The 22,498-nt window shown below is 32.0% G+C and overlaps 1 protein-coding gene across 1 annotated transcript in view; it reads left to right on the top strand.

Moving 5' to 3' along the window:
• The window catches only part of LOC126878542 (uncharacterized), a 71,111-nt gene that overhangs the window by 9,664 nt on the left and 38,949 nt on the right, over positions 1-22,498 (top strand). The window contains exons 2-3 of the mRNA XM_050641315.1: positions 10,837-11,292; positions 17,281-17,982. Coding sequence (XP_050497272.1) covers positions 10,866-11,292; positions 17,281-17,982 — 1,129 coding nt within the window. The 5' untranslated portion in view covers positions 10,837-10,865. The remainder of the gene's footprint in view (positions 1-10,836; positions 11,293-17,280; positions 17,983-22,498) is intronic.

Below are 22,498 nucleotides of genomic sequence, written 5' to 3'. Positions count from 1 at the left end.
GTTCCAATTAAACTATTATTGTGGTACCATTAGTTAAACACAGTGTTTTTAAATCTTTTGTCTCTTAGCCTTTTGTTCATAAGTCACCTTTTATCGAGATGTAGCTTCTTTTTCAAAATATATCTAAAAATGTAAATTATAAATAAATTTTCAGATTATTAACAGGTCTCTATAACCGTACTTTACCATATACAAATATGTGGTGGATTCGACAAATATTCAAAATATCTCGATAAAAACTGGCTTATCGAAAAAGTACTAAGAGGCCAAAAAGTTTTAAAAATAATGTGTTTAACTAATAGTGCCACAATAATAATTTAATTGGAACGTACACAAAAGTTTGGGGGGTTTAAGGGAACAAAACCCCCATAAAATTTGTATGGGGTGCACAAATTTTACTTAATTTTTTTTTTAAGATATTGCTGTCGTAAAAATGCCACATGTCAATTTTCAATAAAAAATCTCTGAGAGTTTTCGATATATGAAAAAAAATCGATTTTCATTTTGTAACTTCAAAGGGCTGTAACTTTTTTTGTGTGCACTATTGTATATAGGTAAGTGAGGTTCAATCAACCTATTTTTGACCCCAGAATCTGTGGTATAATTTATGACCAATCTTTTCGGGACACCCTGTATAAGATTTTTAAAACATTCAGAAATAAATTGCACCATGTCACTGTAAAATACCATTAATTACAGTAATTAGAGCAAATTTTAACGTTATATTAGTTGTGTTCTACAAACCAGATATATGTTATAATTAAAATATGATCACATTGTCTTTCAGAGGAAAAGTTACATAATTATGGGATATACAAGATTTTTAAAATATTCAAACTGCTCTACTGAAAAGTTGCTTAAAATAACATAGTGTAGTTTACCTCCGAGATCCAGAATTCCCAAATTTTTGTGCACTATCTCGATCACGAGCGTCACAAAAAAAAAATAATAAAAAACCGCGACTTTGACCCCTTATAGTTACCCTCGTCCTCCGCTCTGGTTTTCGCCCGCCTGGGAATGTGATATACACGACTAATTAAACACATCCCCGAATAGTTTGTCCATATTATTTCTTATCACGAGCAAAATGCGCTTCCAGCTCTTGGACTATAAATAACAAAATAAAAACGTATTACCGTTACAGTGTAATAAAGAATTAGATCCATACTCATAATCATTATCGTCCGTATCATCTTTTGGATTGTCAATAATGACTAAGTTAATTGCTTCGATGCTATTTTCACGCATTCTGTCTTTGAATTTTTTTAACACCATCTCTACAGAAAACGTATTCTTTCTTTTAACGCATTTTATATACAGGGTGGGGCATTAGTGTGCAGTGGCGGTCCGTGAGGTAATGCCATAGAGCCATGGCACTACCTTCCTAACTATGCAGAAGCATATTTTTTATTTTTAAAATCTTTAATGCCTGTTATTTTTTTGTGTGTATTTTGTTTTATCTTCATAAATTATATAAAATCTGGCAACTGTGCGCGTAGTACAATCGCTCCCACTTACAGCGGAGATTATTCGGCTGCAGAATCTTGAGCCAAAATTGGTACTGCCATGGCCGAAAAGAGAAAGATTTTACGAGCATCCTATATAAGTGACAGAGAAAGAGCTATATTGGACTATTTAGTATACCTTAAATAGGAATCTCGTGCCGGGCACAAGATTTTGAGTTTCTTTAAGTGCTGGCTTGTTGCTTTTGTTATGTCCATTTTCTGTTAAAGTTTTTGTATTTATAATATTATTATTAAACTTTTAGTGCATCATGATCGTGGGTGTAGTATAAATAATATTTTGATTATTTCTTAAGTTTAATTTATTAATTGACAATGAATGAGATTAGTATCTTAAAAAACTCTTTTGGTGGTTTTTTTTACAAATTTTATAAGGTTTTGTGGAGCTTTCGAGTTAGCTTAAAGAGGTCACGACGAAAAAAAATTCACAAAATAGAGGCATATTTAAGGAACAGGTCAATTTTAGCGCCGAATTAGACAACGACTTAAAGGTTCATAATATTTAAAGTTCCAGATCTTTCAAAGGTCTACCGTCTCCTGACATGTAGTTGCTTCTAATTTATTTATGTCGGAGAAGTTTTCTGCTTACAAGCGTCGTTTCCCCGAATCATTTTTTAATGAAACATGGAGACAATTTTAATTTTTAAACAAAACTCTTTTTAAAACTGACTTAGAAGTACCTACTGTATTAGTGAGACAAATAAAGTACTACCTCTCTGGCTATTCCGCTATGAGTTTTATTAAATGAGGAAGGTTTAAAAAGCACATTGGAAGAAACTATATTTTAATTACCATTTCCATATCAATATCTGAAGCAGAACGCTGTTTTTCGATGTTAAAACGAATTAAAACATTAGTTAAATGTACAATGAAAGAAGAACGACTTAGGTATGTTATCTGCAGAGAAGCATTTTGTAAATGGTATTGATAATTTTAATAATAAAGTCATTGAAAACTTTGTAACAAAAAAAAAACAAGATGGATGTATCGTAAACTTTAAAAGTGGTATTAACACAACTTTGTTCATGTGTGAATAATGAAATAGAAATAGTATTATTTTTATAATTTTGTAAATAGAGACTAAATCGTAATATTAGCAGTAAATAATGGTTGTAAGTTGAGAGTTTTTTATTGTTAATGAATTTACGGAACTCTTTTGATAAATTTTGAACAATTTCTTGGCGCCTCAGATAAATATACATAAGCTACATAAGGTAAAAGTATCAGCACCTATTTTTTTTAATTTCTGTTTTATAACTTTTTTGACCTTCTTAAAGTGGTACGAGCCGCCACTGTTAGTGTGACAAAGTCCAATTACTCGTTTGTCGTAAGAGATACGAAAAAAAGTTATTTAGGTAAAAGTTGGGGCACAAATAGTACCATAATTCAGAAATATTTTCAGATATACAGGGTCAGCCGTATTGACAGGGTGACACAAGCTTATGTTTTTTTAAATGGAACACTCTGTATATTTTTACATTTTTGGATTCTCCTCGATGTCTTCTTTCTCAAAATATAGGGTTTTGTAATATTATACGAGGTAGTTTAAAATATAATTACGTTTTATTGTTAATTTCGTAGCAATATTCACAACCTGTAGAATTGTAGTGATTTGACATCAAAGTTTCTATTTATGATCAAAGGATTTTTAATATAGTCTACTATTGTTAAACATTAATAATATAGTGAAAATCTTAATGTTAATATACAGGGTTGGTCAAAACTCGGAATGAGTATTTTCTGAGTTTTCTTAAATGGAACACCCTGTATTTTGGTATTCTAATGTATTGATATTTTATGGTACTTTTTATTTCTTAAGCATTCCCTATACCTAACTGCTTTAATTTTTGAGTTATTCGTGATTCTTTAATCCAAAAATTAATTTCAACAAAAATTACGTGAAATTTTATTAGGTGGCTGTGCAAATATTCAGGTGGCAAAAGTAGATATTAATCTAGACTGATCCTTAATTTATTAATTTTGGATGAGACATCCAAATACCTACGTAGTTAAGATTGTTAATACGTAAAATATGAATAAAAACATACAGGATTCTACCTAGTTGTCTATGACAATAAATTTGATAAAACATTTGACATTATACTATTTTTATAGTTCCATTTGCTTTGTTACCATTATTAATTCTAAATTTTTTAATAAGTAACTGATGAGTAATTGATTAAAATGGTTTTTGTGCTAGGAGAGTATAAAAAAATGTGCTACTAGCAATAAGAATTTTTCATCAGCAATTCCCTGGTAAACGAAAACCGAGAAGAGAACCTATTGAAAGTATACTGAAACGGTTTCACTGTACAGGATACTTAAATTACGAGAATCCTGATTGAATAAAACTATTGTAAATGAATTAAATGTAATCCTTAGTGTAACTGAGGATCTGCATATTAGGAAGAAGGTTCTTATAATATAATTATCTAGACCTAAACTGTTGAAATTGTTTTAGTGTACTTTCAAAAGTTTCTCTTCATGGTTTTCGTCTACCAGGGAATTGCTGGTGAAAAATATTTATTGCTAGTAGCACATTTTTTTATACTCTCCTAGCACAGAAACTATTTTGATCAGTTACTCATGAGTTATTCATTAAAAAAATTAATATTAGTAATGGCAACAAAGCAACTGGAACTATAAAAATAGTATAATGCCAAATGTTTTAGCAAATTTATTGTCATAGACAACTAGGTAGAATTTTTTATGTTTTTATTCATATTTTACGCACCAACAATCTTAACTACGTAGATATTTGGATATATCATCTTTTAATATCATAGCTATTTTAATGTTTGAGGAAGTAGCTCTAAATAGTTGTTTCGAGCTGAATCCAAACCACTCTCTCAGGTTCTTCAACCATGAAATTCGTCTTCTTCCGATGCTTCTTCTGCCATCTATCTTTCCCTGCATTTTGAGTCGTAGGATGCCATACTTCTCGCCCCGCATCACATGTCCGAGATACTGTAGCTTCTTTTCTTTAATTGTAAGTTCAACTTCCTTTTCTTTTCTTTTTCTTTATATATATCATCCAAAATTAATAAATCAAGGATCAGTCTAGATTAATATCTACTTTCTTTTTCGAAAAAATATTTTTGATTGAATATTTGCACAGCCAACTAATAAAATTTCACGTAATTTTTGTTGCAATTAATGTTTAGATTAAAGAATCACGAATAACTCAAAAATTAAAGCAGTTAGGTATAGGGAATACTTAAGAAATAAAAAAGTACCATAAAATATCATTTCATTAGAATACTAAAATATAGGGTGTTCCATTTAAGAAAACTCAGAAAATACTCATTCCGAGTTTTGACCAACCCTTTATATTAATATTAAACTTTTCGCTATATTATTAATGATTAACAATAGTAGACTATATTAAAAATCGTTTAAAAATTTTTGATGTCAAATCACTACAATTCTACAGGGTGTGAATGTTGCTACGAAATTAACAATAAAACGTAATTATCTTTTAAACTACCTCGTATAATATTACAAAACTCTATATTTTGAGAAAGAAGACATCGAGGAGAATCCAAAAATGTAAAAATATACAGGGTATTCCATTAAAAAAAAAAACAAAAGTTTGTGTCACCCTGTCAATACGGGTGACCCTGTATATCTGAAAATATTTTTAAATTATGGTCCTATGCGTCCCCCAACTTTTATGTAAATAACTTTTTTTCGGATCTCTTACGACAAACGAGTAATTGGACTTTGTCACACTAATGCCCCACCCTGTATACAGGGTGTTAGTAAGAAAGTATGACAAACTTTAAGGAATACTACATGAAAAAATAATGACAGTTTGCTCTATAAACGTATATCCGCAGATACTTCGTTTCCGAGATACGGGATTATTACGCATTTGTGACATACAACTAAGAATTTTGAGAATTTTATTTTGAGATTTTTGGGTTTCTCAAATTTTGAGAATTTTGTATTCATCATTGGAGCGTCACGGGTAATAGTCTGAATTTTTTTAAAGAAAAAAAATAGTACGCCACTGAAATATTTCAAATTAAAAATTATTTTTAAATTCCACGTTTAATTTATGATAAAAACCTTTCCTGCCTTTTTTCATATGCTGCACCGGTTTTATGCAAAAAATAAAACGTGTTGGCCAGTAATTTTCATTTCTTTGACAACGACATCCGATGTGGAAGTCGTAACGTTAATAAAATTATTTTTTCAAGTTAAATTGTGGCTTATTTCCCAATTAGAACAGTTAATTTTTCATTTCTTAATACATCATCAAGAACTATCCAATAAAATTGTACTAAACTAGAACAATAACAGAAAATATTATTACTAATACGATTTTAACTAGGTGCAAAGCTATACCACAAATGTTCAAAATGACCTCCTTTAGAGGTAACAGAAGAATTTTATATTCATGATTGGCGCGTGTACGAGTAATGGTCTGAATTTTTTTAAAGAAAAAAATAGTACGCTACTTAGATATGTCAAATTAAAAATCATTTTTGAATTCCTCGTTCAATTTACGACAAAAAATCTTTCTTGCCTTTTTTTTCATATGAGGCGTCGTTTTCATGCAGAAAAATAAATCATTTTAACGTTTACAAAGTCTTTGAAATAAGTTTATATGCCTATGGAAACTACCTCGAATACTCAAGTTGAAATGACGGAGATATTGCGCAAAAACGGTTCCCGTTTAAAATCAGAATGACGGCTAACGTAACGGCGGAATTCAGTCGATATTTTAAATTTACATTACTCTTACCCTCCCCTAAAAATTAGAAAAATAAAATTTGAGGCAGCCCGACATGCAAGGTTAGGCCTGTTATTTGTCTAACCCGACTGGACTATCCCTGCTATCTTTGTTATCTACCACATATGGAAATTGTTGTAAGGAAAAAAGTTGGGCGTCTAGTCAAAATGAAGCTACTCACGAAAAATTAGCTTGTTAGTAGTAAATGGTGAAAATAGGCCTGGAATCCGTGACTATTTACTTTAACACTAGAAAGTCTGGCTTAGCATGCCTACCTAGAAAGCCCGAAGGGATCATTTTGGCCCCACGTTCTTTAATCAATTAAAACTCAGTTTAAAGAAATTAAATCTAATATTGAATGGGTTGCATATGTGAGTCCATATTAAATGTAGTAATGAAACAAAGAAAGAAACAAAGAAAGAAAGAAAGAAAGAAAGAAAAAAGAAAGAAACAAAGAAACAAAGAAACAAAGACTTACTCACAATCATTTAATTATACTTTGACGACCGGTTTCGATCTTCAGGTCGGCGTTACAAGTAGTTAAATGATGCCGTTACAAGGGATGCGTTGCCACTTAGTTGTTAACATGTTAATACGTCCAACTTATGCTAATAGGTTAGCTGGGAGAGGAATAGGGCAAACAGACATGTTACGTAGGTCAAAACACAGTAAATTTTTTGAAATTTGAATGGATCCTGAAGGAAGATGCTTGCTGTGAAACAAAGGATGTTGTGTTAGACAGGAGAAAGACAATGCTCGAGTGGATGTGTTTTAAATGTAGCTAAGTTTGAAATCACTTTATTGTAGACTCTTGTACTAATGTGATGGTCTTTGCTCGATTGTGAGTAAGTCTTTGTTTCATTACTACATTTAAAATTAAATCTACTCTAGATGGCAGAATCTGATTTTATTTTTTACTTTCATTGCTTAACACATTCGCTGCTATCAAAAACATTCGGAACACCATACAGTTTGCAGTTTTTGATATTTTCCACACGTTGCTTTGTTACAGCCGTGGCAATGATTGGAAGTATGATTTCCTTTACAAAATATTTTCAGCTGATATTTTTTCGTTTTTGAATAGTAACAGCGATAGTTGTTGGTAGACCTGGTGTTGATAGGCGTAGTTCCAGATTTCGGGAGGCAAGGTATGGGGCCCATAATTCTTCACACAGCCGAAGAATAAACTTACGAAGACTGAGTCTACTTCCAGTTATTTCTTTATAAATAATCCATGCATTTATTGCTTCCAAGTCAAGAGTATTATAAAACACGTACATAGGCCATCGTCTTGAAGTTACTTTTGTAGTATAAAGACGCATCATTTGGTCCTCTACACCAACAATGGTATCTTTGTGTTCACTTGTGTTCACCAACAATTTTATCCTTATTACGTAGATGATCAGTACCAGTATAAGGGTAACCACTTACAATAAACATACATAAATATAAAGGGCCTAGCCGGGTAAGATGGTGAAAAGTGCCCCAACCCAATTTAAGTTCCATATAGGCCACTTTTTAGCACATATAGAGGAACTCACTTTCTGAAATTTTTAGCCCCCTAGGTGGTCACGTGACCCCCCTAGAGCCTAATTAGCCATTTTATGTTTTTATTTTTTATCTCAGCTGCATCAAGAGCTAGCCAAAAACTTTGTTTAAAAAAGTTGTAAGTTCCAAAAAGATCTATATGAAATTTTTTTTTTATTTTTTGGCGGGAAAGTCGAATTTTTAGAACAATTTTAAATTTTTAAATAACTTTGAAAAAAAAACTAAGAGACTCGTTTTTACGAAAGTCAATTATAATGTGTAATTTGGCACAGTCTTTCACGCTGAATTTTTTCAGATTTTTAAAATTGGTGAAACGTACATTTAAAAGTAAAAAACCGCATTTTTTCGGTTTTTTTTTCGTTATACATATTTTTCAAAAAAGGTAACACTGTCACTAGAATAGGTAAAAACTCAAAAATAATTGGGGTTTGCTTAATAAAAATTTTTTGTAACGCCATCGATTTTCAAGATACAGGGCGTTGAAGAAAACAAAATTTTACACATTTTTTACGATTTTGCTGAAACTACTGGCAACATTGTAATAAAACTTGGCGGGATTTAAGAGGTAGTTATTGTGCATGTTTTGACATACAATTAAGGATTTGATATTCATCATTGGCGCGCATAGTGATAATGGTCTGAACTTTTTAAAGAATAAAGATAGTACGCCACTGACATATTTCAAATTAACAATGGTTTTTGAATTTCTCGTTCAATTTGTGACAAAAAATGTATCTTCTTATTTTTTCATCCGATGCGCCATTTTTATTCAAAAAATAAAAGATCTTAACCCTTAAAAAGTATTCGAACTTCTAGTACTTTCTACATCTACATAATAAACTCGTACATCCATTATTATCAAAATTAATTCGAATACTTTGGAAGCGTTAAGATATTTTATTTTTTGCAGTAAAACGGCGCGTCGTATGAAAAAATGAGAAGATAGATTTTTTATTGAAAATTGAACGAGGAATTCAAAAATGATTGTTAATTTGAAATATGTCAGTGGCGCACTATATTTTTTTCTTTGAAAATTCAGACCATTACCCCTATGCGCGCCAATGATGAATATCAAATCCTTAATTGTATGTCAAAACATGCACAATAACTACCTCTTAAAACCCGCCAAGTTTTATTACAATGTTGCCAGTAGTTTCGGAAAAATCGTAAAAAATATGTAAAATTTTGTTTTCTTCAACGCCCTGTATCTTGAAAATGGAGATCGTTACAAAAAATTTTTATTAAGCAAACCCCAATTATTTTTCAGCTTTTTACCTATTCTAGTGACGGTGTTAATTTTTTTGAAAAATATGTATAAAATTGTATCAAAAAACGAAAAAAAAACCGAAAAAATGCGGTTTTTTATTTTTAAAGGTACGTTTCACCAATTTTAAAAATCTGAAAAAAGTTAAGGGTGAAAGATTGTGCAAAAATACACATTATAATTAATTTTCGTAAAAACGAGTGTCTTAGTTTTTTTTCAGAGGTATTTAAAAGTTTAAAATTGTTCTAAAAATTCGAATTTCCCGCCAAAAAAATAAAAAAAAATTTTTCTTATAGATCTTTTTGAAACTTACAACTTTTTTAAATAAAGTTTTTGGCTAGCTCTTGATGCGGCTGAGAGAAAAAATAAAAACATAAAAAGCCTAATTAGGCTCTAGGGGGGTCACGTGACCACCTAGGGGGCTAAAAATTTCAGAAAGTGAGTTCCTCTATATGTGCTAAAAAGTGGCCTATATGGAATTTAAATTGGGTTGGGGGCACTTTTCACCATCTTACCCGGCTAGGCCCTTTACCCATCCGACAGGATTTGAGAGAAATGCTCGACGAATTTCCCAGAAAACGATAATAATTTACACAGGGCCATTTGGCCCCTTTAGACTTCTATGGTAGATTCGTTAGAAAAACCATTTAATAAATTTAGTAAACAATATTTTTTTGTGTTAAATAAGGCTTTGTATCATAATATTAAAAGTCATAAAATATGAAATTAATATTGCTTCAAATAAAAGAACTACAATAACTTTAAATCTCAACGGGACCAAATTGGCCCCTCCGACTTTCTAGTGTGAAATAACCTCTTATTAATACTATAAAAAATGATTTTTTTAAATATAGAAATTACTTGTTTCATAGGTTCATTACTAGAGCGATTTGCTTTTGTACTTCTGATGCTGTCCAGTAGAGTGGACTATTGATTGTAGAGTGTCCAGTAGGGATAATCCATAACAGTCGCAAACACGTGAAATATATTATACACAGGGTCGGTTGTTCGAACGCTAATCAACGATGATCATTATCAAATATTTAATTACTGTCACAACTGTCAATGTCAACTTTGATTGGGTTGCTGAAAACATAATTATTGATTAGAATTATGAAATTAGTTAATCAATTATGTTAATTTGTTATGTTCATTGATTCAATGATCTCATAATTGTAATCAATTATGTTTTCAGCAACCCAACCAAAGTTGACATTGACAGTTGTTAGTGTAATTAAATATTTGATAGTGATCATTGTTGATTAGCGTTCGAACAATGATCACTATCAAATATTTAATTACTATCACAACTGTCAATGTCAACTTTGGTTGGGTTGCTGAAAACATAATTGATTATAATTATGAGATCAGTTAATCAATTAACATAACAATTATTACCATAATTGATTAACTAATTTCATAATTGTAATCAATAATTATGTTTTCAGCAACCCAATAGAAGTTGACATTGACAGTTGTGACAGTAATTAAATATTTGATAATGATTACTTTTGATTACCGTTCGAACAACCGGCCCTAAGTGTATCGCATGGTCACCTGATGTGCATCATGCAAATGTTTTGAAATTATTCTTATTTAGGCAAAATCGTTTTTCAATGTAGTTAATACTATACTTATACATTATTATAAATTGAATTGATCTTTCTTAACTATTTTATACATCTTAGATTTGTATAGTTTTGAGATAACTAGTGCTTGGCTCTTATAAGAGTTGCCATTCTATGGATTTTCATGATTTTCAGATTTAGTTTCAGCTCAAAAATACTTCATCATGGAAGTTACCACGATAATATTCTTGTTATCGACCATAGTATTCCTATTGTACTTACTAGTTCAGAAAAAGTTTTCCTACTGGAAAGACAGGAACGTCGACTATCTCGAACCAGTTTTCTTCTTCGGAAATTTAAAAGAAGTGATGAAGAGAAACGTTCACTTGACCGAGGTGATGGACGATCTCTACCAAAAAGTTAAGTCAAAAGGGAAGAAATATGGCGGTGTCTATGCGTTTTTTGCACCACAGTTCGTTCCGGTGGATTTGGACCTTATAAAGAGTATACTGATTAAGGATTTTTGGAACTTTCCAAACCACGGACAAGTCTTTAATGAAAAGACTGATCCAATTTCGGCGCATCTGTTTAACTTAGAAGATGATAAATGGAAGGATATGAGAGCAAAGTTGACCCCAACCTTTACTTCAGGTGGGTAATTACATATACATATACTCTGGGCTAATTAGCAAAATACAAGGAAAAGCTATTTACCAGCAATTTTATTGTTGGAATCGAATCTTATGATTGTATATATTAATAATATAGGTATACAAAGTCCGCAGATAGTGTGCTATTTTTCTTATAAACAAAATGGCGCCCAAAATCGTGTTTTTTTCAATTTTTGCTCTATAACTCCAAATATTTTAACTTTACACCAAAAACACTCAAATAAAAATTCACCGTAATTCAATTCTGCATAGCGACGTGTTTTTCCCGATTTACTTCGACGAAAATTTTCCCTGGTTAATTTTCAACTAAAATTTTATATAAGTAATTGTTTATCAATAATTAAATAACTTGGTAATGTAAACGCTCTTTTCGTGTAGATAATAATTCCAGAAGCCGATGGAAATTGAATGAACAATTTAGCAACAATTGAATTGTTAAATAAAAATTTACGGTCGCTATAGTAACCACAATAATTATGATACATAAGAATAAATATGATTTTTGTATAAAAAGACACGGTACCTATCTAATGTACTTTACACAATTGAAATTGGAATATTTAAGCGGCCTCAGGGATATTTTAAATTTATAAACAATTTTTTGGCTTATAAACAATTAGAATATCTCAGGAAATATTCAATTAAATTAAATCATGAAAACGGTATTGGAAAAAGCGGCAGGACCCTTCTTTTAAAAGAAAAAAAAGTTTAATTGTGATGAGTGGTTCCTGAGATACAACCGGTCAAAGTTGACCGGCATTTACGGCAAAAATTTAAACAATAGGATCGTAATTTTTGAACCATCACCTTTTTATTTTTGTCCTTTTTCTCCACACCAATTTTCATATCTTTAAAATACTGATAACATATATTATTATTGTTTATTTGGGTTTATATGACTGCGTACACTAAATCCATTCGCCAGTTTTACTATTTTTTATTTTATTAGTCATTTTTTCGTATCTTATCCTAAAACTAATACTAATATTAATCTCTAATAAACAATTCTACTAATATATAATTATTTTTGTATTTTTTTAATAATTTTTTATATTATATTTTTTTTTATTTTTTTTTTTCTAAATGATGTTCGCAGAGTTCCACAGCAAAAACTGCAACATTCTTCTTTAGCCCTCTACTTAATTCGAAAGCTTTTTACTATGTTATTATATTCGAAAGCTTTTTATTATATTATTATATATTATTATAATAAATACTATCGATATTACGAGTGAAAATTGCCAAAAATAGCAAAATTTCAATCAAAAAATAGGTTGGAGAAAATGTAATCTCAAAGTTCAAAAGCGGTATACGTTAAAAAGAAGCATTTCCTCGGCTTCCCATGGAGCAATTTCCTTCATTCTTTTTTTCTTCCCAAGTAACTCGAGTAGAGCTATCTAATTAACGCATTATTAAATGTCAAACTTGCTTTTGTTTTGTTATAATAGATTAATTTATTTATAAGAAAAGAAAACTACACAAATTTTCCAGTTGTAGACTTTTTTTAGGTAAACTTACTACAAGTGTACCTTTTAGCGTTAAAAACACAAATATTCTCATTTGAAAGCTGTATAATTATTTAAGCAATCTTTATTTAAACAAATTAAAAATTTTTGTTATATTCAATAAATTAATTTATTATAACAGAACAAAAACAAGTTTGACATTCAATAATGCGTTAGTTATATGGCTCTACTCGAGTTACTTGGGAACACAAAAAGAATGAAGAAAATTGCTCCACTGAAAGCCGAGAAATTGCATTTTTTTTAACGTATACCGACTTTGAACTTTTAGATTACATTTTCTCCAACCTAATTTTTGATTGTAATTTTGCTATTTTTGGCAATTTTCACTAGTAATATCGATAGTGTTTATTATAATAATATATGTTATTAGTATTTTAAAGTTATGAAAATTGGTGCGGAGAAAGAGGACAAAAATAATAAGGTGACGGTTCGAAAATTATGATCTTATTGTTTATATCTTTGCCGTAAATGCCGGTCAACTTTGACCGGTTGTATCTCAGGAACCATTCAGCACAATTAAACGTTTTTTTCTTTTATAAGAAGCATCCTGCTGCTTTTTTTCCAGTACCGTTTTCATGATTTAATTTAATTTAATATTTACCGAGATATTCTATTTGTTTATAAGCCAAAAAATTGTTTATAATTTTAAAATGTTCCTGAGGCCGCTTAAATAGTTCAATTTCAATTCTGTAAAGTACATTAGATACAGTCGGAAAAATGAAAGAATACCCATAACAGAAATTATTAAATGTACTTGCGCTGGCCAATTTGTTGTGTAACACTGTGACAGGAAAATACAGCGTGTTTTATATGTTCGTTCAAGGGTATTTTTCATTTTTCCTACTGTAGGTACAGTGTCTTTTTATAAACAAAATCATAGTTATTCTTATGTATCATAATTATTGTGGGTATTATAGCTACCGTAAAATTTTAATTAACAATTCAATTGTTGCTAAACTGTTCATTTAATTTCCATCGGCTTCTGGAATTATAATCTATACGAAAAGAGATTTTATATTACCAAGTTATTTAATTATTAATAAACAATTACTTGATTAGTAAACAATTATTTACAAATACAAAATTAAAGATTTTGCTGGAAAACTCGCATTTTCCGGGGAAAATTTTCGTCGGAGTAAATCGGGAAAAACACGGCTCCATGCAGAATTTAATTACGGTGAATTTGTATATGGGTGTTTTTGGTGTAAAGTTAAAATCTTTGGAGTTATAGAGCAAAAATTGAAAAAGCACGATTTTCGGGCTTCATTTTGTTTATAAAAAAAGTAGCACACTATGTGCGGACTTTGCATACCTATATTATTAATATATACAATCATTAGATTCGATTACAGCAATAAAATTGCTGGTAAATAACTATTCCCAAAAATGGCCTATTCTCCAATAATCTGCCCAGACTATAATAATAGTTGACTTATTATGCTCCTTCTCAAATATGCCCGGAACATGTAATTACTGATGAACTATAGTAAATCGTCAACGTATTTGAATCGGAGACAATAGATGGAAGAGTACATTTATTATTAGGTACTCCCGTTAAGGAGGTGGCCGTTAGACAAAAGTGTACAAACCTTTTTAAAGTCGTTAATAAATATGGTTCTTTTCATGGGCATTTTTCAGTGCGTCACAAATGATAGAAAAAAAGGTTAGTCCGTGATAAATACACATTTATGACATTTATTCTAACATCACATTTTAGTTAAATCTGACAGTTGTCACATTTTATTTGCAATTTGGTATAAAAACAAATCAATTGTGTTTATTGCATTTATAAAATGGTATTTTCTTTGATTTGTATAGTCTTATAAATTGTACAGATTAAATTTTTTTTATATAGAATAATATAATATTATTTAATATTATATTATTAGCGCCATCTATTGACAACTAGATTAAATGGTATAAATGTCACCGACGAAATGTAATCAGAGACGTGCGTTTTTTCTGTCACATACAATTTAATGCGTTAGAGAGAAATCGAAAAACTGTGACGCACTGAAATATGCTCATGAAAAGAACCATAATTACTCCTTTCATAATATACTCAAATTGTATTTTTAAACGTCTTATTTATTGTATATAATAATTTTTACTATCAAATGTGAATTATGTTTTATTAATACCTAATTTAAAATTTAGTTCGACATTGACAGATGTGTCAAACTTAAACGTAAATAACATAATATATTATGCTTTGCTGATATAAATACAAATATATTAATTATTATTTGAATATAACATAATTTGTGTAAGCAATATAATCCCTTTATTCAATTTTAAACATATTATTTTAATATAAATAAAATTAATAAATTTAATTTATAAAATTTAATATAACAATATACGCTCTGAGCTTCGCTGGTGTCGCTCCTAGCGGTTACTAATTCAACTTTCACCGGTAATTTTTAAATTTATTATTTAATTGTTATCGCTTAATATTTACAACGCTAAAAAGTAATTAAATTGTAATAGATTTTTTTAAGATATTGCTAATCATTTTGACGTTCTATTGATGAAATATTAATTTCTTACTTCGGATACTTTCACAATTATCATGTAGATGGCGCCAAGATTAATTTATAATTACATATTACAGAACATTAAAAAACGCAAATTCAGTATTTAAAACGTAAGTATATTTAAGGTAAAAATATAAACCACAGCTTTGATCAACTAATATTTTTTATAATTAGTGTTTTTAATTTTAATTTAAAATTAATCACTTTGACATTTATGTCAAATTTCCGGTAAACGTTTACAGACTTGTCACTACTAGCGCTCACGAATTTATAAATATCCCCTCTACGTACGAGCTCACAGCGTATACCCATATAATTTGTACATCAATCACTTATTTTGTATTGGCTATCTTTTTCTATAAATAACAAACGTTTGTTATAAAGACTGCAAATACAAAATGAGTGATTGATGTGATCGTTCATGGGTATACGCTCCGAGTTTCGCTGGTGTCGCTCCTAGCGGATTACTAAATCAACTTTCACCAGTAATTTTTAAATGTATTATTTAATTGTTATCGCTTAATATTTACAACGCAAAAAAAATTCAATTGTAATCGATTTTTTTAAGATTTTGCTAATCATTTTGACGTTCTATTGATAAAATATGAATTTCTTACTTCGGATACTTTCACAATTATCGTGTAGATGGCGCTAAGATTAATAGATTAATTTATAATTACATATTACGGAACATTAAAAAAAACTTAAATTCAGTATTTAAAACGTAAGTATATTTAAGGTAAAAATATATACCACAGCTTTGACCAACTAATATTTTTTATAATTAATGTTTTTAATTTTAATTTTAAATTAATCACTTTGACATTTATGTCAAATTTCCAGTAAACGTTTACAGACTTGTCACTACTGGCGCTCGCGAATTTGTGAATATCCCCTCTACGTACGAGCTTACAGCGTATAGGGCTTTTCATTCACAGTCATTTGTTTCGAGCTTCTGTCAAATGTACAACATATGACAGAAGCTCGAAACAAATGACAATCGATGAAAAGCCCTATTCTTCGATTTTTCCGACTGTATATAAGTTTAAGCACAGAATAACTAACCACACAGAAGCGAATCTGACTGTCGTTTCCATTGATTTTGTTGGGACCGAAATATTTGACCTTGTGCACCATTTACAGAATAGAACTTGATGTTCTAAGGCTAAGGAATAGACCATTCCAAAAGATGTGATATTTTTGACAGGTAGTTATTAATTAAATATGAAATATAAAATTTAACTATCAAATATAAATAAAATATAAAATAAAACATATATAAATATAAAATTTAACTAAAAACAACTGTTACTGTCAGTCGCAAAAGTGAGGTTTGCACCAGATACGTGACGCATGAGCATGAAAATTATGTTACCGTTTTGGGCCTGAGTTTCGCTTCTGTGTGGTTATTTATTCTGTGGTTTAAGTAACGTACTTATACTACAAGGGGTAACCGCAACAAAGACATGTTAACCATAGACCATGCTAGTTATATGCCAGTCAATGCATCGGGGTGTAATGCCAATATCAAGTACGATGGTCTAGCTATCTTTGTCTGCCGTGCGAGTGTGAGCGTATCTACCAAGAGGTGGGAGTAATGAAAAGACACAAACACAGAGGCGGCAGCCATTATATGTTACAGAGAGAAAGCTAAGCGCTGCTAGAGAAAGATAGATAGACCACCGACCCGAACTGCTCCGCGTTACGCTATTTTTCGGAACTGGCCTAATCTATGTGTATAATATCTTTGAACCGCAAGCGAACCTCTTGCGAAAAGATGTTTGAATGACGCTCTCGCGTCACTATTGCGTCACGGTTTTGAATGACGCCCAATATGACTTTTCGCCCGCCAAAATTCCATAGCGAACAATAAGAAGTATTCACTTCAAAAAAATAATGTTGCAGGTAAGATGAAGATGATGTTCCAGACGATGGTAGAGTGCACTGGTGGACTCCAGCAGTTGCTAAACAAATCTGCTGCAAAAAAAGAACCGATAGACATCAAATACGCTTTGGGCTGCTTTACAACTGACGTCATCGGGTCAGTAGCGTTTGGTTTGGACATAAAGAGTTTAGAAAACCCCGACTCAGACTTTAGAAAGTACGGTAATAGAGTCTTCACGCCAACACTAAGATCCACATTTGCTTTCATACTGTTTGGTGTATTTCCAGAGTGGTTGAGCAAATTTTTAGGTGTTTCGTTTTTTGACCAAGACACGTCTAATTTCTATCTAAATTTAGTTAAAAATACTGTAGAGTATAGGGAGAAGAATAACGTTTATCGCAAGGATTTCATGCATCTTCTTATACAACTAAAGAATATTGGAAAGGTCGGAGCTGATGATGACCGAAATCTGGTTCAAAAGAATAAAGCAAATGTTGGAGCCCTGACGTTGAACCAGATAACTGCACAAGCTTTTGTATTCTTTGCAGCAGGATTTGAAACGTCAGCAACTACAATGTCATTCGCTTTACTGGAACTAGCGCAACGTCAAGATATTCAAGAGAAGGTGAGACAAGAAATAAATAGAGTTCTTGTTAAGCATGACAACAAACTGACTTTTGAATGTTTAATGGAAATGGAGTACTTGGAAAAAGTTGTTTTAGGTAAGTGTTATATGTAAAGTATTAACCTTCGCACAGCTTTATTCCACCATTTTTATCGCTACACATACACATTCAACTTTGGTTGTCGGGGTACCAGGTATCATCTTTTGTATAAGGAGTAGTGGGACTAGCGGTTTTACAAAGAGGCAATAAGCATTAATAAGTTAAAGGTTTCCTTGATTAGTATATTACTATAGTTATTTTCCTAACTAGTGCGGAAAGTCATACTTTTCCGCACCCGATTGCAGTTTGCCGAACGACCCTAAGCGGAGTTTGGCAAGAATTCGAGTGCGGAAAAGAGACTTTCCGCAAGAGTTAGGAACAATATTGTTTCTACGACCGTTTATAAATGTCCAAATTTTAATTTAGTCCTGTCGCCAGTGGAGGAACAAGGGCCTCCTTAATTCAGATGGACTTACCCAAGTTTTCTTTTATGTATTTTGACCCGTAGAACACGAATTTTTTGGGTAACAGTCGATCCGGATGTCGATAAGATTGTTATAAACAAAGAACTTGAGGAATCACATAACAGCGATTTTTCGTAAAAGAAAACATTGTTTTGTACTTTTTGGGTCGTTCTAAGCAAAAAATGGTTTTACAAGTTTTTTCGTAGAATGCATAGTTTTAGAGATAAACGCGGTTGAACTTTCAAAAAATCGAAAAATTGCAATTTTTGAACCCGAATAACTTTTGATTGAAAAATAAAATAGCAATTCTGATTACTGCATTGGAAAGTTCAAGTCAAGTTCTATCGGTTTTGATTACTTTAATTGCTAAAAATTAATTTTTTTATTGTTAAACAAAGCTATAAACACATAGTGATTGAATGATGTTTTTAATGCATTTCTCATTTGAATTCGAACGAGTAGGCGCATACCGGCATACCGGAATGGGACGTTTCGATGCCGCCGGTTCATCGCCGGCCGTTTCGATGCCGCCGGTTCATCGCCAGTCCATTTCATCGCCGTCATATCTCGCATTTCCTAGAATTCCTAATTAATACTAAAAATAACTAATAATTGTAACTGTCGAAAATTCGGAAATATATCAGATAGCGATTAATTGACTGGCGATGAATCGGCCGGCATCGGCATCGAACTGGCGGCATCGAAACGGCGGCGATGAAACGTCCTAGACCCCGGCATACAGACAATTTCTACGTAGATTACGTACATTAAAACGCATGCATTGGCACGGGAAACACTATGTGTTTATGGCTTTGTTTAACAAATAAAAACTTAATTTTTAGCAATGCAAATAATCAAGACCGATAGAATTTGACTTGAACCTTCAAATGCAGTAAGCAGAATTGCTATTTTATTTTTTAATCAAAAGTTATTCGGGTTCAAAAATTGCACTTTTTCGATTTTTTGAAAGTTAAACCGCGTTTATCTCTAAAACTCTGCATTCTACGAAAAAACTTGTAAAACCATTTTTTGCTGAGAATCACCCAAAAAATACAAAAAAATGTTTTGCGAAAAATCGCTGTTATGTAATTCCTCAAGTTCTTTGCTTATAACACGGAATGGGACGTTTCGATGCCGCCGGTTCATCGCCGGCCGTTTCGATGCCGCCGGTTCATCGCCAGTCCATTTCATCGCCGTCATATCTCGCATTTCCTAGAATTCCTAATTAATACTAAAAATAACTAATAATTGTAACTGTCGAAAATTCGGAAATATATCAGATAACGATTAATTGACTGGCGATGAATCGGCCGGCATCGGCATCGAACTGGCGGCATCGAAACGGCGGCGATGAAACGTCCTAGACCCTTATAACAAACTTATCGACATCCGGATCAACTGTTACCCAAAAAATTCGTGTTCTACGGGTCAAAATACATAAAAAAAAACTTGGGTAAGTCCATTTGAATTAAGGAGGCCGTTGTACCCCCCTGGCGACAGGACTAATTAATTAATTGAATTAAAATATAACAATAATACACTCTGGGCCAAAATTAACGGGCCACCTTAAAAATGGGTCATTTTTGATGTCTTATATCTCTTAAACCTGTTGTCCGATTTAAGTGATTTTTTTAATATGTTATAGCCTAATTCCTTGACAATATCCTTATAACAATATTGTTGCTAAACAGGTAAATTTTCATTGTATACCGGGTGTACCAATCAAACAGTGTTTTTTTCTTAAAGTTTGCATCACCCTGTGGAATATTCTAGCATTTATAAAATATTGAAATTAAAACCTAACTGTAGCTTCATATTTTCTCAGCATTCTGTTTTTTGATTCATTCGCTTATGTTGGATAATAAAAAAGTTAGGTAGTTTAACAACTAGCCATGTTTTTCATTAATACTGACGATTTAACTCACCAGCAAAATTAACCCCGCCACTTTTATTATTGTTTTGTTTACATTGTCTGTGACAGTTTGTTTCCTAAATTTGTGTCATTGAAAGATTTTTGACATATAGTCGTTGTACGACATTGTTGCAAATCTGTTTCCGTGTTAACAACAATTCTTGAGCAATCCCTGTAATTTCATATCATTGTGAGCGAATATTGTTTAAGTTAGAATTTTAGTGCTTATTAAAATTTATTGTTTGTGATTTTAAAAATGCCACTCGCTCCAACAGATGCTGCTAGGGCAGTGGCTTTAGTTGATGCTGGTTACAGTCAACGTCATATCGCCCGTACGCTCGATTTATCCAGAACTACGGTACAAAATACCATCAGACGATTTCGGGAGACAGGATCGTACAACTGCAGGCCAGATCAAGGCCGACAACGATGCACTTCATTTCAAGATGACCGCTTCATTGCCACCACAGTATTGAGAAATCGCTTTTGCACCGCTTCTGAAGCTCGTAGGTCTCTTTTTGAGGTGAGAAACGTTAGTGTGAGTAGACAAACGATTAGAAGAAGACTGTCAGAAATAAACTTGATGGCTTTCCGTCCAGCTCGCGCACCAAAACTGCTCCCACAACACCGTAGGACTAGACTTCATTTTGCGCGAGAATATGCTAACTGGACTATGGCGGAATGGAAGAATATACTGTTCTCAGATGAGAGCAGAATAGCCCTAAAAGGTCCAGATGGACGCCAATGTGGCTATAGGCGTCAAAATGAAAGGTTTGCTCCATGCGCTATAACCGAAACAGTGGCTTACCGAGGAGGGTCAATAATGATTTGGGGAGGTATTTCTTACGAAGCGCGTACTGATCTTGTTGTGTTCGGTAGAGGCAGTGTGAATGCCCAAGTATACGTGCAAGAAGTTCTTCAAGACCATGTCATGCCTTTTGCACCAATCATTGGTGATAACTTCAGACTAATGCATGACAATGCACGTTGCCATACAGAAAGATCTACCCGTGAGTACCTTAATGAAGTCGGGATTCAAGTTCTACCATGGCCAGCACACAGTCCCGATCTTAACCCAATTGAGTATATCTGGGACAACCTCAAAAGACGGGTAAGAGCGAGAGTACCAGCCCCTGCATCCCTTGAAGAGCTGGAGACAGCTGCGGTAGAGGAGAGGCAAAATATCCCCCAATCCGATATCCAGAATATCATGAATGGATTGCCAAACCGGCTCCAAGAAGTTCTAAGGGCTAGAGGCGGCAACACTCATTATTGATACCCAATGTTTTTTCAATTAGACTTTTATTTCCAAAATATTGTTAATTTGAATTTTCTTCGAAGATTTTTTCATTGGATTTTTGCTGTAATAAACGACTTTTTTCAAAAAAATTATTATTTCTCTTCTGCGGAGGTAGTTTTCACCGTATCCTTCATAAAATGTGGTCCAAGGTTAACAATTTCTGCAAATTGAAAGAGATACAAGGTGGGCGGTTAATTTTGTAGGTGAGTTTATTTATTACTTTAAAACCGGTTGAGACATGCACATGAAATTTGGTGGGTTTTAAGATGTAGTTTTTGAACATTTTTTGGCATACAATTAAGCATTTAATATTCACCATTGGCGCCCATACGGGTAATATGAGCCATCATATTACCCGTATGGGCGCCAATGGTGAAACTTAAATTCTTAATTGTATGTCAAAAAATATGCAATAACTACGTCATAAAACCCACTAAATTGCATTTGCATACCTCGACCGGTTTTAAAGTAATAAATAAATCGTCAGTTTGTCAAAAAAATTTCAACACCCCCTATCTCGGAAACGAAGCATTTGCGGACATAAGTTTATAAAGCAAACTGTCATTATTTTTTCATGCAGAATTACCCCTTAAAATTTTCCAAAAATTTTTAAAAACACCCTGTATTGATAAAAACATGTCTAGTTGTTAAAGCACCTAACTTTTTTATTATCCAACATAAGCGAATCAATCAAAAAACAAAATGTTGGGAAAGCATGAGGCTATAGTTAGGTTTTAATTTCAGTATTCTACAAATGCTAGAATATTCCACAGGGTGATGCAAACTTTAAGAAAAAAACACAGTTTGATTCGTACACCCGGTATACAATCAAAATTTACCTGTTTAGCAACAATATTATTATAACGATATTGTCAAGGAATAAGGCTATAACATATT

Source organism: Diabrotica virgifera, chromosome 1, assembly GCF_917563875.1.
Source record: "Diabrotica virgifera virgifera chromosome 1, PGI_DIABVI_V3a".
Taxonomy (NCBI): Eukaryota; Metazoa; Arthropoda; class Insecta; order Coleoptera; family Chrysomelidae; genus Diabrotica; species Diabrotica virgifera.
The sequence above is the reverse complement of the archived record's forward strand: the minus strand, read 5'-3'. Positions and strand labels throughout refer to the sequence as shown.